General features: G+C 37.4%; 1 protein-coding gene across 2 annotated transcripts in view; it reads right to left on the bottom strand.

Annotated features, from left to right (window-relative positions):
* The window catches only part of FAR1 (fatty acyl-CoA reductase 1), a 59,695-nt gene that overhangs the window by 14,199 nt on the left and 30,197 nt on the right, over window positions 1-15,299 (bottom strand). Inside the window, exons 5-10 of one of the 2 annotated variants that reach the window (XM_067532150.1) lie at window positions 14,354-14,531; window positions 12,897-12,941; window positions 12,679-12,806; window positions 12,111-12,178; window positions 9,755-9,926; window positions 558-687 (exon numbers count right to left, since the gene is read on the bottom strand). In XM_067532150.1, coding sequence (XP_067388251.1) covers window positions 558-687; window positions 9,755-9,926; window positions 12,111-12,178; window positions 12,679-12,806; window positions 12,897-12,941; window positions 14,354-14,531 — 721 coding nt within the window. The remainder of the gene's footprint in view (window positions 1-557; window positions 688-9,754; window positions 9,927-12,110; window positions 12,179-12,678; window positions 12,807-12,896; window positions 12,942-14,353; window positions 14,532-15,299) is intronic. The other variant, XM_067532149.1, reaches the window with a different exon arrangement.

Raw genomic sequence — 15,299 nt, 5'->3', positions numbered from 1 at the left:
GCCGAAAACCCTGGCAAGAGCTGGCACCTGGTCTGCCAGCGTCACAAGAACAATGCATGGTTCTACTACTATTTCTCACAGACCATAGAATGGAGCCATTTTTTACTATCAAAATACAGGGGAACAGATTGCACTAGAAATCCATTTTCATAAGTTATTTTAGCAAGCATAGCTCCTCTCCCCTCATATGAAAAAGGCATAGAGTTATTAAAAAACTGATTAAGTTAGGTTATTGCCTAATTTGGAACATATTTTAAAAACCACTTTATTCAAATTACATCCTTACCACATCAGAGAAAAAGTTATGAAAGCTAAAGTAGAAAACACACACACACACACCCCTCCCCTACCTTTATTCATGGTGTAAAGAAAAATCATAGACAGTTAAAGTTAAGCTACCAGTTTGATTTTTTTTTTAAATAGCTGATCCAACTGGATCACAAAGAAGCAATATTTATTTTAATTAAATTTCCATTATCCAGTCTTAAGTGAATAGATTCACTTCTTTTAAATCCATAAATGGCTCATAAGTGTAAGTTACACAAAAGATTACTTGCCTTTTTGTCTTCAGGGCTTAGTTGGTTCATTAGCATATTGACATTCTCAGTGTTCCAAATCCAAGAATTGCTTGTAAAGTATTCAATTAACATCATAGCCTTGTGAAGACGCGTTATTGTTTTCATCATCCTATTGCCCAACGAAAGGGATTTACAGATTACAATAGCAAAAAATATGTCCAAAACAAACATGCTCAAACCATCCATCTCCATTTCCCTATAACACAATGCATTAACACAAACAGAGGAACCCCCAAGTCTCCCAGAACACCAAGCATGATTAATTTTAACAGATAAATAGAATATTCCTGCATTTTTTTTAAATGTACCAGATACCCAATCTTTGCCAGCTGCTGCAATCAGAAATTTTGATTCAGCAACCTAAAGTAATGGTCCACTGGTTCTATTTTTTAAAAATATTTAGAAAAGAAATATAGCATAAGACAATATACAGATGATATCAGAGAAGCATCTTCCTACTAGCTTTCCTTGCAATTTTTGAACACTAACAAGTTGAAAAGACTCTTATTATTCATAATAAAAATATCTATTCTTATGCACGATAATTTGACTTGATGAAAAGCATCTAGGGCCAAATTCTTTGGTGTAGCTAATCTGCACAGAGCACAGGTAGAGGGGAAGGAGAAGGAGGAATGTGTGCGCAAAGTAGGTATGAAAGATCTTATTTGCACTCCCCCAATCCGAGCAGCCCTACTATGGCTAGAAACAGCCTCAAGTAGCAGAGGAGTGACATAGCAAATGCATGGTCTGGCCCTGCCGCCATGCCTTGTCTCCACTTTGGTGACCATCGGGGGGGGGATGGGGGAGTGGTTCCAGGATCTCTATGCAATGGAGGAATCCTCCTTGCACAGAAGCAATCCCTTCTTAACTGGCAATGCCTGCAGTGCAGTGCAAAGCAGTCACTCTGAAGGATCTGACCCCAAATATGCAGAAATATTCTATTATCCTTTATTACCCAACATTAGCCACTCTGTAAAATATAATATTTGGAGTACACTGGGATTCGATTACAAGAATCAATCTGGGCAAATTCCCTTTTGACCAGGACATCTGAACATGGATCCATGAAACAATGGGTTTTGCCCAGAATGGAATTGTGCATAACAAGGAAATTCTCCATCTTACAAGGAGAGCGCGTTCTGCTAGGTATTGTAATGCCAAGGCTGGTTAGTCAAGTTATATATGGCTCCAAATGGCACTTGTATAATCCAACATTCTTTACCTTACTGGCTCACAAAAGGATCCTTTTCTTTCCTGCTTTTGCAAACTACCCATAATTTCTAGTCTGATCCTTATAACTGAATACACTGATCAGTGTAAGGAAGGATGTGGAGAGGAACTAGAAACAAAACCCACCACCTATATGAAATGGCTTTTCGACTGTAAGGATTTGCTCCATGTAGCTGAATGATCATTCACAGTGAGCAATAAAGGTCACTTACAAGTAACTGTTCTTTGAGAGTTGCCTCTGACCATTCTTGTAGGTGGGATATGGCACTCCTTGGCGTTGAGTCAGGGAACCTCAACCAAAGCAAAGTCCATTGAACTATGTGAGGTCAATGACCAATATCAATGTATAAGGGAGTGCAGCCATTACCACCCTCAGTTCTTTCTCCTGGACCATAGAGCCCCCAAATGTGAAGAGAACTCTGAGGTAGAAGAGGAGGTGGGCAGGAAGTATGAATGCGCCAAAGAGACTCTCAAACAACAGTTACTAGTAACTTTCCTCCCCAAGGGCCTCTGTGCATTCCCACTTGTGGGAGAATCATGATCTTCCTCATCCACAAGAGCTGAGTGAGAGTTCTTTGCACTCAGATTTTTTTCATGCCTGCAGAAACCACCAGAGAGTTTACAATGAGGTGCTGGGAGAAACAGGAAAAGTCCTTCATTGGAAATGCTCTGATCATCCTGAGACTGCAAATGGGAAAGGCTCTTCTTTCTTCTGACAAGAGATAAACTAAAAACTAAGCTAGACTAAGTTAAATTAAACAGGAAGCTAGTATCTCCTAAGCAGTGGTAGCAAGACTCCTAATGCTCCTCGTTGTAGAAGAAAAGGAACTGAGGCAGATAGGGGATGCCCTCCCGTATGTACGCTAAGACATGAGTAGTTGACGTCACTAGGAGACTCTAGTACAGCTCCAATGGACAAGGCTTTGGTAGAGATTCTGTAACTTCAGGGGGCACCATACCCCATCTGCAAGTGGGAATCCAGAGAAGACTCAAAGAACATCAAGTTCAACTGTGCACAGACATTAACAACCTGAAGTTCTCTTTAAAATACATATTTTAGAATGTTGCTAAGACAGTTATTAGGCATATGTAAATAAACATCACAAACACAAATAGCCAGCCAACAGAACAATATGATCAGACAATACTTCATCACACTTTCTCCCAGTAACCATAAAATGGTCAAAGGTTTTCGATATTTTATCTTAAAGAACTAAACGTCAGCTATGGTCAATGAGGCACAGTGGGAGAACGTGGCAATAATATGTAGAGGTTAGTTAGCCAGTGCTACTCATCCCATACTTTCATAAACACAAAATAAGTACAAGAGAGAATATATTGAATATGAATAAGGATTTTAAAAGGAAAACAGTTAGCTAAGCTATTTAAATATGTACAATACCATCAAAAGTACAAGTTCCATTCAAAGCTCCCTGGCTATATTAAAAAGATTCGCACAAAATCCAGAAAACTCATCTCCACATTATAAGTAGTTTTGTTGAGAAATAAGGGCTGGTGCCTTCATTAAATCACAATTCTGCTGATGTATAAGCCTTTGGATAATCTTTTGTTGCTATTGCACTTAACTCTTTGTGGATGTTAACGTATGTATTCTCCATACAGAACGAGTTACTGAGAGAAATCTACCACCTTAAATAGGGCATAAATTTTGCAGTTTCTTCATATAAGGCATGGAATGAAAGTGTAGGGGAGAACGTGTACAAAATTTAAATTAGGAATAAAACAAACATTTATATCCCCCAGATAGAATAAGAACAGAAGACCTTGAGCAATTTTTTAAAGCCATTATCCGGCTGCTTTTCTGCATTGCTTCTATATGTTCCATTAAGCAGCCTACTAGTAGGTCCTTTGCCACGAACACCACTATGTGGTTCATCAAACATCTGGAATGTTATGATCATGACTGCAGAATGTACCTGTAAAGTTTTAGTGTGCTGTGGAACGTAGTCATATAGAGGGGGATATACTCATGCCTAAGTACACAGTGAAAAGCTACATCAAAAGAATCCATAGAAACCACACTGAAAGGAAGGCCAGATACATGATACATTCCACTACCACATAAATCTGTCTTTTATTCCCTTCATAGGTGCTCAATATCTGAGTAGTAGGGAATGGTGCAGCTGGGCAATAGGTTATGTTCCATGGGGAGGGAACTGGGACTGTGTACAAGCAAAATATGCTACACTTCCCTGGAATGCCAATATAAGATGTGGATGCTAGGAGCAACAATAATTCCCTCTTAGTGGCTTTAATACAATACAGAAGGTGTATGTACGCACAAATGGAATGGATGTCAAAATGGAGGCAGCTAAAATATCACTTCAGGTCAAAAGCTTGGGAGTGGGGATTCAATACTCTGGTCACACTCAGGCTTGAGCACCATAAATGCTTGTAAAAAAAGTCACAAAGGAGACAAGTGTCAGAGACATGTGATAACAGGTTTAAAATGCAAGGCATTAAGGTCAGGCCAGCTCAGTCACAGAGCTGACACAGGCGGAGTTGCAATACACCTTACAACCTTCTGGGTCACAGACATTGTGCTGTCTCCTCTAAACCAGTTAGTATACAATAATGATTTCACTAGGACTCTGGCACCATTAGCTGTAATGCTAACTGTTGTGCAATTGACAGCATGTTTTAGGGTTCAGTGGGAAGATAACACCAAGAAAAGCAGATCTGGAGGTGACTAAGGACAGGCCTGAATAATCATAGCATTAGTTTCTTTAAAATTGTTTCCTTACAGCATCCAGTAAGCTTTTACATTTCTTGTTAAATTATGCCCATTTTTTGACATGGCTAGAAATTCAAATATAAGTGTACAACATTTATGCATCAGCTGGAGGGCTACGTATCTTTCCAACAGCTCTACAGTTTTCACAGATGCATCAGGCTTGAATAGGAAAGTTTTCATGCTCAACATAAAAATACACTTTGATTTTTTCAGTAAATGTACCCTTCACTCACTTATGGTTTATAATACATCAACAATGTGTGGGGTGTTTTACAGGGAAGTTAAGAGAATCCTTATTCTAGATAATCTAGATTTTAAATAAGATCACAAAAAATTATATTTTTACGCCTGGCCATACAATTTATCACTTTATTTTTTTTTATGACAAACTACTTCAAACAACAGCTTTTGGATATCTTTAAATTCGTGACTTGACTACCTGCCATATCTTTAGTCTTTCCATAGAGGTATTGAGAAACTTTAATGAATTAGTATTTGTAAATAAATACTTTGAAATCCTCAGATAAAAAGGACTGAATTATTTGTAGTAGTGCCTAGAGGACAGGGCCTTATTGTGTATTGCACAAACATATTACAAAGGTAAGTGCAAAGCATTGTTTGTTCGTTTGTTTTTTTGGGGTTGGGGTCCATTGTTTTTTAATACAAGTGGTCAGATTTCTTCATACAAAGCACATTCTAAGATAAGGATGTGCTGCCAGTAGCACTGCTAAGGATTATTATTACACCATTTATCAAAGAGCACAACATCTGTATAATTTTAAAAATCAGATCAGTCTCATGTCAATTCCTATAAATGCAAGTCCTACAGTACATACTGTTTGCACATAATTTGGGACAAGTGTTATATCTCTTCACCATTTCTACTCCTTCCTGAAGCTTCTGTATGACACTGTAGCCTAGGTTAACCTGAGGGTTTTAACTTGTTTCTCTTTAATTTTTCTATAATATTTACTCCAGATACAGAAATTTTGATAAACAAAAAAGCCACCTTAAGAATAAAAATACCAGGTAAAACTACAGACATGATTAAATGAAGCGGGTTAGAAAATATGATTTGATCATATAAACCAAGACCTTAAAATAGAAACAACGTGAGCAATAAAAGTAAAAAAGAATTTTTAGAGAATTCTGTAAATACAAAATTCCTCCTGTTACTTTGATAAACAGTCACTAGGGAATGTCATACAACTTGTCTGAACTGTAGAAGTAACATCAAACAAGTTATTCTACTTCTGTTAAGATTTCCCCTCTACTTTGGCAGTATCATACACCAATTATGTGACAATCCATCATGGAATAAAAATTACATAGTGGATTTCCCATTTATAGTATGTCATTTCCATATTAGATGCAGCAGTTGAATACGCAATTCTGAAAATCATTTTAAGAGTGTTAATACTCCAAGACTCAGCACAGAAATAGCACACAAAAGACAATGACAAACAAAACACTATTGTGAAGCGGTTACAGGGAGAACAATATTGATGTCAGCTTCACTATACAGATTTCACCATCATGTTACTTTTGCTGTAACTATGTAATTGCACATATTCTTGCTAATTCATGGTGAAAAAGCTTCCTATATTTTAGAAGTTTCCGATGAGACAACATACTTTCAGAATATTTAATATATAAAGGACCCTATCCTTGGAAACAGCCTTTCTGCACCCAGCACAGCATGGGTGTGAGGACCACAAACTGGCTTTAAGCCACCTCTGTTTGGAAGCCTCAGGGCTACTCTAAGTTGTGCCATTTAGTAATAGAAGCCAAAGGTTAGCCAGATGGAGTGGCTCCCTGGCCAAACCCCCAGGTCAGGGACTAAGAGGAGGGTAACAACGCTACAACAGTAAATTCCTCATGCTGGGGCAGTCTTCCGGTAGCCAGTTAAGCCAGATTTCCAAGTGCTTTAAACTCACAGTGGAGTGCAAAGGAGCCAGAGCAGGGACAAAGATCTGGCCCATATAATATACAATTCTATTATGACAACATATAATACCCTATAGAACATACAATTATATTAGCTTTGTTATTGCACTATTTCTCTTGAACATAAATATTTGAGGGGGTTTTAAATACAAAAAAGGTCAAAGTTGTTTTAAATGACAAACACCAAGAAAATTCTGCTTTACCAGGACCCTTATTTTCCATATGTTCTGTAGCTCCTGCATATTCTGAGAAACTGAATTGATGTTGACAGGGTTTTCAGCAGTGGGTACCCCTAAAACATTAGCTGCAATAAAAGTGTTTGTCTCCTTTACTTAACATTTATGTATTTTTCAGTACTGGTTCAGGGCCACGGTTTGCTGAAGACTATTGTCAGCAACTGCTCAATTTCCAAACAAGAGAGGGCTTATGTAAAGGTTCCATAACCACATGTGCTCTTTCATGTAATTTGCCACAATGCTGAAGCTCAATAAGGCTGGGTTACAGGTACAGTGACAGTTAAAGGTGATCCGTGAAGGGGGGAGTGTCTGAAAGCCCTTTTTTGTTCCTTGATAGGCACAATACTTAGCTCTTAGAATCATAGGGCTGGAAGGGACCTCAAGAGGTCATCTAGTCCAGTCCCCTGCACTCATGGCAGGACTACGTAATATCTAGACCATCCCTGACAGGTGTTTGTCTAACCTGCTCTTAAAAATCTCCAGTGATGGAGACTCCACAACCTCCTTAGGCAATGTATTCCAGCAATTAACCACCCTGACAGTGAGGAAGTTTTTCTTAACTCTTACATAGTTAGTGCTTTTCATCCATATATCTCAGAGCACTTCCAAACAGAAAGTAGCTATCATTATCTCCATTTTATAGATGGAGAAACTGTGACCCAGGAAAGGACATGTCCACGGTCACACAGCAGGTAGCTCTGGCAGCAGATCCAGATCTCCTGAGTCCCAGGCCTGAAATATTTTTCAAATAATATTTTCCCGCTTTATTTATTTTAATATAATGTTATATATAAAATATAAAGGAATATCAAGTCTGGTCTCCCTCTTCTGCTGCAGACTTTTTCTTAGAGGACCCTAAACATATAGAATGGACATGTTCTGTCCTTAACTGAATAGGCAGAGTGTTAAGTCTCACCAAAAAAAAAAAAGGTTTTCTTCCAACCATTTGTCCAGGCATTAAACGCATTAAAGATAAAAAGGTCTTAAACAACCTGAACTATAAGGTTCCTGCCTCAATTAAGGAACTATAAACAACTATAAACAACTATAAGTTCCTGCCTCAATTAAGTTTCACACAGTTCCTCCAATATGTAATCCCACCTATTTTCCAGGCTGGAATGCTTGCCTATGATTGGTTAGAATATTTTGTAAAATTTCCTATCATCTACTCCCACAAACAGCTCCAACAAAAACAGAAAAAACGAGATTTGACATTTCTGATATTTTTAAATACAATCAAAACTGCAAAAATGGGCAAACCCATTTTTTCATCTCCAAGTGACCCATAAATTGAAATCAAATTGCAGCAATTGAGAAACATCCCTTATTACTCCTACTAGAACTACTCAAATAGTAAACAGGAGAAAAGTCATTATTTCAGTGACTTCTAGAATTTAATCATTGTTATTTTCTGAACATATGAAAAATAAGTTGGCACTTAAAGTTTGAGGGTCTTTTTTTTTTTAAACTGATATCAGCCTTACATTCATTGGAAAGTTATTAAATGCATACATTATTACCATAAGAAATTATTATTTGCCTTCCAATAGCATGTAGAGGCTAGAGCCCCACTGTGTTAGGCCGTGTACAAAAAAAAAAAAAAAGAGACGGTTCTTACCCCAAAGAGCTTACAATCTAAGAAACGTTTTTGCATGTTGATTTGTGCAAACAGGAATGCTCTCTTGACTCTTTGCCTATACCTTTTATTGAGACAATTCCAAGGTCAAGCAGTTCTGGTACAGTAGAACACAAGACATGTTAAATAAATCTGAAATATTTCTACTGGCCCATTAAGAGTCTTGTTTTTCCTCATAATAAGATCTAGTTTCTGGGATAGTGAATGACTGTCATTTATTATATACATTATTTCAACTCTCCATAGTGATGGCAATGTAGTTGGAAAATAAATATTTCTAAAAACAGGCTTGCCATATAAATGCAGCAGAGGAATCTAGAGAATTGTACTGCTTTTAAAGTTTGTAACAATGGAAAGCAGAGTGAGGTGTTACTATTACTTGTGTGTAATCTAGTTTTACTTATTGTTTAGCTAAAAATTACACCCTTTTCCCAGTTTAAAAAAAAAGTTAGCCAGATAAAAAAGTTATATTATAAACTGAATGGAATGTTGAGACAATACAAGCAATTAATTATCTGGAAAAGTCCTACATGTAAGAAATGAAACTGCATCATCCACAACAAAATATAAAAACTGTGTGCCATGTTTGTGGAATTTTTTTTATTCAGCTTATAATAGCCATATTCAGTTTATAATAGCAATAACTACCTCAGAGCAGGGCGTTTCTTAGGGCTTAGTGACTGACTAGCATTACTTGTCTGAGGCACTGCTCAAAGTCAATTCTTCCCAGACAGCCATTAATCCTCTAGGAATACCCAAGCAGTTGATTGTTATTGCTTATATTAGTAGACCTAAGATAAAGCTCATGCGGTTATTATCTCTACAAGCTTCCACCACCTTGCCAGCATAATATTTTAGCACTGTCCTTCTTACCACGGTTTATGACCTGTCAACCTGAGAACAACATCGTGCAATAATGCAGGTAGTATATGGCTGACCGTAGTCCAATACTGATGCAAAAGGGGGTTGGAACGGATATTAACATTGGGGCGCCTTAGTGCTTGCTCTAAAGGATTCATCTTGAAACTCAAATTTAGGTAATATTCTGTAGGAAAAATAAGGATCAAAATATTTTGAATATTTGTTATTCAGAGAAAGAGCCTGTAGTTAGGTCTTGAATTCAAGTTAGCCTGACACCACAATAATTATTCAGATCCCCAGAACAAAATAAAAAACCCAGACAATGCAGTCTCATTATTGCTATGGGGAAAAAAGTCTTGAATTCAAGTATCTCCTCTAATTTAGAGAGATGATTCAACCTTAATAAGAAGCATAATCTGAAAAATAATTCAGCATTAATATACATTTTCATGTAAGCATGGGTTTGTTTAAACATCAGAGGAACAGGTAAGACAGAGCTAGTCACCATTACCTTGGGCTTCTTCCAGTAATCCTGAGGTAGATATCATACAGGAATGCTGGGGCCTTATGGCTTACAGCAATCCAGTAATGATATAAAAGGTGATTGGAGGTTAGATTTACATTGGGCCGTCTGAAGGCCTGTTCGAGAGGATTCCTCTTGAAAGTGGAAATTACATGGTATTCTGAGAAAGAAAAGTTGTGTAATAGCTTTGATAATCACCATGTAAAATATAATGGTTTTCAAAGTACATTACAGTACAGTATTTACTCTTAAAGTTACCGCAAATAAAAACTTTCTTAACATTTCTGTCACCGCTATCAGCTAGAACAAAATTATGAAATTGTTCAACTTGAATTGCTATTGGACTGCCACTCTCTGTCCCAAGAGGTACTTCATACACTCACAACTGTTTGTTTTTAATACTATACTTCACTGTAGCTTCTCTCTTTCTGTTCCTCTTTCCTATATAAGAAAAAACTATTCAATCTTCTGGTTATAAATAATTTAAATAAAATAGCTTTGCATGCTATATATTTAGCAATAATCAAGTTTCATAGCAGAGGCTATCCTAATCTCTGTGGTAGTACAAATTATTTTAACTTTCCTTTCAAGCAGGTCATAGGCATTCTAAGCATTTGATCTGCATTCAAAAGACATTTTAACGAATGATTCACTTCTTACACGTTTTTAAAGAATTTCGGTTTGATTCTGCATTTCTTGCACATCTAATACTCACTGAGGTCAACAGGAGTTTTATCTGTGAAAGACATGCAGGATTGCCCTTAAATAGTTACATGCACATTTACTTCAGCTTTTTAAACATCTCTGATATTTTTCACAACGTGTCCTTACCACAAACTAAATTTTGATTTAACTAAAAACCAGTAGTTATATAGTTTATATATATATATATATATATATATATATATATATATATATATATATATATATATGCATGCACAGAAACTGAGTAAATAAGGAAAAACAGTACAGAGAAAATCCTTAGAACTACTTTTAAACTAACTACAGGGCAGTCTGTGAAATGAAATACATAAATATTTGGAATAAATATATTCCAAACCTAGTGAAACTGCTTCTCAAAAAGATAAGCTAATATATGCATTAAAAATGTCAGAAATCTTATATTTTTATTTTAAGAAAAACCAATATTTATTGCATGTCTGCAATATTTAATATTTGAAACAGATTAGGTTTTAATTCAAAATATGTTAGAGTTAAAAACAGGTGGTCAATTTAAGAATTATTTTTCTTTTGCATTAATATTTGATACCTCAAGTAACTACTTAAAGGTAAAAACAATAACTCTACTCAAGCAAAACTGCCATCATATCTCTCAAGTGTACTGCTCTGTGCAAAATCCATCTCATTTTTGGGCTATTATTCGATTATTATTTGTCACTTGTATCACCGTAGTGCTTAAGAGCCCTAATAATGGAAAAGGACCCCGATGGGATAGGCATTGCACAAAATGCAGAACAAGAAGTTCTAGATGCATTTAGCAAGGCTGCCACTGAACCAGAGGTCCCCAAACTGTGGGCCATGCCCCCTAGAGGGGCACAGAGGAACATGGGGGGAGGGCATTGAAGAGCCCAGGCCAGGCCTAGCTCTGCTCTTGCTCCGCGCCCACCAGCTGTGGTTCCGGCCTTAGCTCCCGGCCACGCTCAGCCCCCAGCACCACTGGCACCCACAGCCCCTGACCCAGCTCAGGCTCTGGCTTCAGCCCCCAGCCTTGGGCCCCAGCTCCCAGCCAATATTCCTGACTCAGTCCCCGGCCATGATGGTCCCGCTCCTAGCCTCAGCCCCACTCCCAGACACAGACCCCCACTCTGACTGTGGCCCTGCTCCCTGCCCCAGCTGGGGCAGAGGGGAGGTTGCGGACAAGGGAAGGGGGTGGCGCAATGACCTAAAAAGTTTGGGGACCAATGTACTAAACCTAGCTGCAAATGCTTTGCAAATATCATGGGGTCTCTACTGTTCCCTCTGATCAGTTCTTTACCCATCACTCTACCTACAAACTGCAGGCCAATCAGGTGAAGGTGGGACTGGGAAGAGCTATTACCAGAAAAATAAACAGTGAATGGAGGGGGGAGAAAAAGAGAACAGAGGATGAAATTAAAAAGTGATGGGACACAGTGCAAAGTTGAGAGGTATGATAGCTGAACTTCTGATTATAAAAATTTTAAAGTCAGTGGTCTCAAATCCTTACAGAAAAATTACTATAGTTGCTATAATGGCTTCTAAAAATACACATTATCCAATGGCCACATTCTGGGCCTTTTATTATTCAATAAAATAGTTTCTATTAAAGTTTACAGTGAACATGTATAGAAAGAACACAGCATACCAACTTCACCCCAGTGGAAAGGATTGGTGCCACCTGTTGTGCAGTTGTACACCATGATGTTTCTTGGTCTGAAAAAAACATCAAATAGAATAAATTAAAATTTGTCAGACAATAGCCCAAACCAGAACCATGTATCCAAACCACGCCTGTCCCCTGAATTTTGGTGTTTGGATGAAGTGGGGGACCAATCTAACCACCTTATTTTTATCTCTCTACTTGAAACTTAAATATTTGTTTCATGAGAGAGAGAGGAATTATTACTATAGCTGTTGGAAAGAAAAATGCTTCAACTCTATAACATTTATAATTTTAACTGACAATCATAAGGATCAGGAAGGAATTTCCACTCCCTCATCGACAGTATTGCACAGTCAACTAAACACACCATCAGATACTGGCCATTGCTACAGGAAAGATACAGGCTTGATGGGCTAAATATGGTGAATCCTAAATTCCTTAATACTCTGGGAGAAGCAAACTGTAGATTAGCAGTTAAATAGATGCTTAGGTTCATAGAAACATCACACAACCACTCTTCAGGCTAATTAAAAATGAACTGCACTGTCACCTGCTATACCTATTAACTCCAGAATACCAAGCTGCAGCCAGTGTTGTGTTGACAACTACATCTACTGGAACAAGATCTGCAACTGCACTGTTGGAGGCTCTCATTGTTCGAAGAATTCCTTTTCCTGCCTTAAAAAACAAAACAGAAGACACCAATAAAACATTTCAAGTAATGTGTTGCCTTTCAAAAACATAGCTGTATTCAAATGGTTTACTTACCGCAATAAAAAGACCACTAGGCCCATTAAAGTTATCAATCCATCCCTATTGTGGAAAAAACAAAACAAAAAAGCAATTTCAATTTCAGTAGTTTACTGAGTTCAACAGTTGGCATTTGGCAGACATTTACAGTTACAGTTTAACAAGACAACATTTTACTTCCCCATTCCTACTTTTGTTTCAAATATAAAGGTACTTTAATTTGAAACGTCTTTGTTTGTGAACCTGTGACAGAGCATGTTACCTAACAGCTACTACAACTCTTGCAGAAGAGCCACATACAATTTAACTAGCTCCTCAAAATGAGCTGCTGTGTATTCATGTCTTACCAAATAAATGGTGAGATTAAATCATTTTGTAAAACACATTACAGTTTGAAGGAAGTTTCTTAACAGAAGCTATAAAGTCATGTCATACCCAGAGAAATAGATAAACAATTTTGCTGTTCCTTATTAGATTTCCTGACATTTTCTCAAGTAGGATTCTCTCATTTTTAATGCCTACATATAGTACCAAAAGGAAGACCAACTCTGAATTTCATGATCTGTAAAAGCTTGAGAAAGCAATTTATCTTGGCCCAGATTTTGTCCTGAAGTAGGAAAACTGCCCTAAAGTCAGTCACAAGAGGACCATCCCTGATTGGGAGAAACTTCAGATAGCATACAGCTGCCATAGCAATCCCTACAACACTCCCTTTCCTATGGCTGTCGTTTAGGTTGGATATAAAAAAAGGGTGCTCCAAGGCATCCCTGTGCCCTGGTAATCCCCAGTTTCTGTTGTGGTCCCTTGGCGCCACTGACTGTGTGCACAAGTTAGAGCAGACTGAAGAGGAAATGGGTCCATAAAGGCATCTCCAGGATCAGGAGGCACAAATGTGGCAAAAGATTGGCTTTAGTGTCTTGCATATATTTTAGTCTCTTAGAAGTCATGGTAACTAACTGGTGAGAAAAACCTCTGTCATTTACAGGTACATAGAAGCTCCTTGAAATCAAAACTACTTTCCTCAAGTTTACACAATTTAGTCTCTCCCTCAGAAAAAGGTTTTGGATGAACAGTTAAATATGTAATTTATTTATTTATTTTATTTATTTATGTGAGAGAGAGAAAATATCACTTTAGGATAGCATCATATTCACTCCAGTATTTCTAGCTAAATATACTCTTCTCATGTTTTAATAAATACTTCTTAATTCAATTGATAGACCCATACTGTCCAGAGGTAAGAGTAATTTATCCTTTAAATCCATGGTTTTCTTACATAAAAGCTACACACAAAAGTTGACAACCAAATGAGGCAGCTTTATAATTCAGGTTGCTATCCACCAGCAATTAAAGTTTCAACTCTGATTTCTACAGACTTCTGACCTAGATCCCTACCAATATTGACTATTGGGGATGCATACACAGGTCAACATATGGCTTGTAGAATATTCAGTGGGAGGTGCAAAAAGACTTACTGGGAAAGGCTCCTTCCAGCTGGCACCAACAATTGATGGCCGTATAATGGCTATGTTTAATTTTGCACCTTCCTGCTGCACAACATATTCTGCTAAGGCTTTTGTATATGTGTAAGTATTAGGTCTGTCTCCTATCAGTTTTGGAGTAATGTCATTCACTAGACCATCATCCATCCACCTAAAGAATCAAAAGGACAAAGATTTAATTACTGTGCAATTCATTTAAAAAGGAGTACATAAATCTGAAGGAAAGCAGAGAAATTAGAAACAAACTTATCGAGAAAAACACTTACGACTGTCATTTCTTTTAAGGCAACAATCGTAAGATAAACTGAAGCTGTAAAGTTCCACCAGAAGCAATGTAAGCTCAGAAAGAATGTAAACACAAACACAGTAAGACAAGGAATTCTGCTGTAGTCTTTGTAAGTAAGTTTTACAAGTTCCATTAGGCAAAACTTTGCAAGTAATTTAATACTACACTTCAAAGATCTGTAACAGTCCTAGTGTCCAATACCAGATCATCAGTGAATTTAAAAACCCAAAAGTCTGATTTTCAGAGACGCTTGGCTCCAATTCCCACGAAAGCACCACAGAAAAAAATCAGTCCTCAGATAAATCAGAACACTTGACACTGGTATGCAAGCACATTTATGTAGGCTGTACAATAGTCACATTCTGTGGAAAATTTACACCAAGTTCCTCAGTTCTGCAACCTGAACAATTCCCTCAGAGATTTCACATATGAGAAACAGTTTCCTTTATTTAGAAGACAAAGCTTGATCTCATTAGAAGCAAAAACAGAGTTCAACAATACCAGGATTTAGCCCTTAATGTTCACTTTATTTAATAAACAGCCATCTCAGACTGGAGGTGAGTAAAGAGTGGAAGAACTGTACTGAAAGAAGAGTTTGATGTCAATTTCAAGAGACTAAGGGCCGGTCTATCT

The sequence above is a fragment of the Emydura macquarii genome, unplaced genomic scaffold (assembly GCF_026122565.2).
Source record: "Emydura macquarii macquarii isolate MOO-44397 ecotype Brisbane River unplaced genomic scaffold, CSIRO-AGI_Emac_v2 contig_3240, whole genome shotgun sequence".
Lineage (NCBI taxonomy): Eukaryota > Metazoa > Chordata > Testudines > Chelidae > Emydura > Emydura macquarii.
The sequence above is the reverse complement of the archived record's forward strand: the minus strand, read 5'-3'. Positions and strand labels throughout refer to the sequence as shown.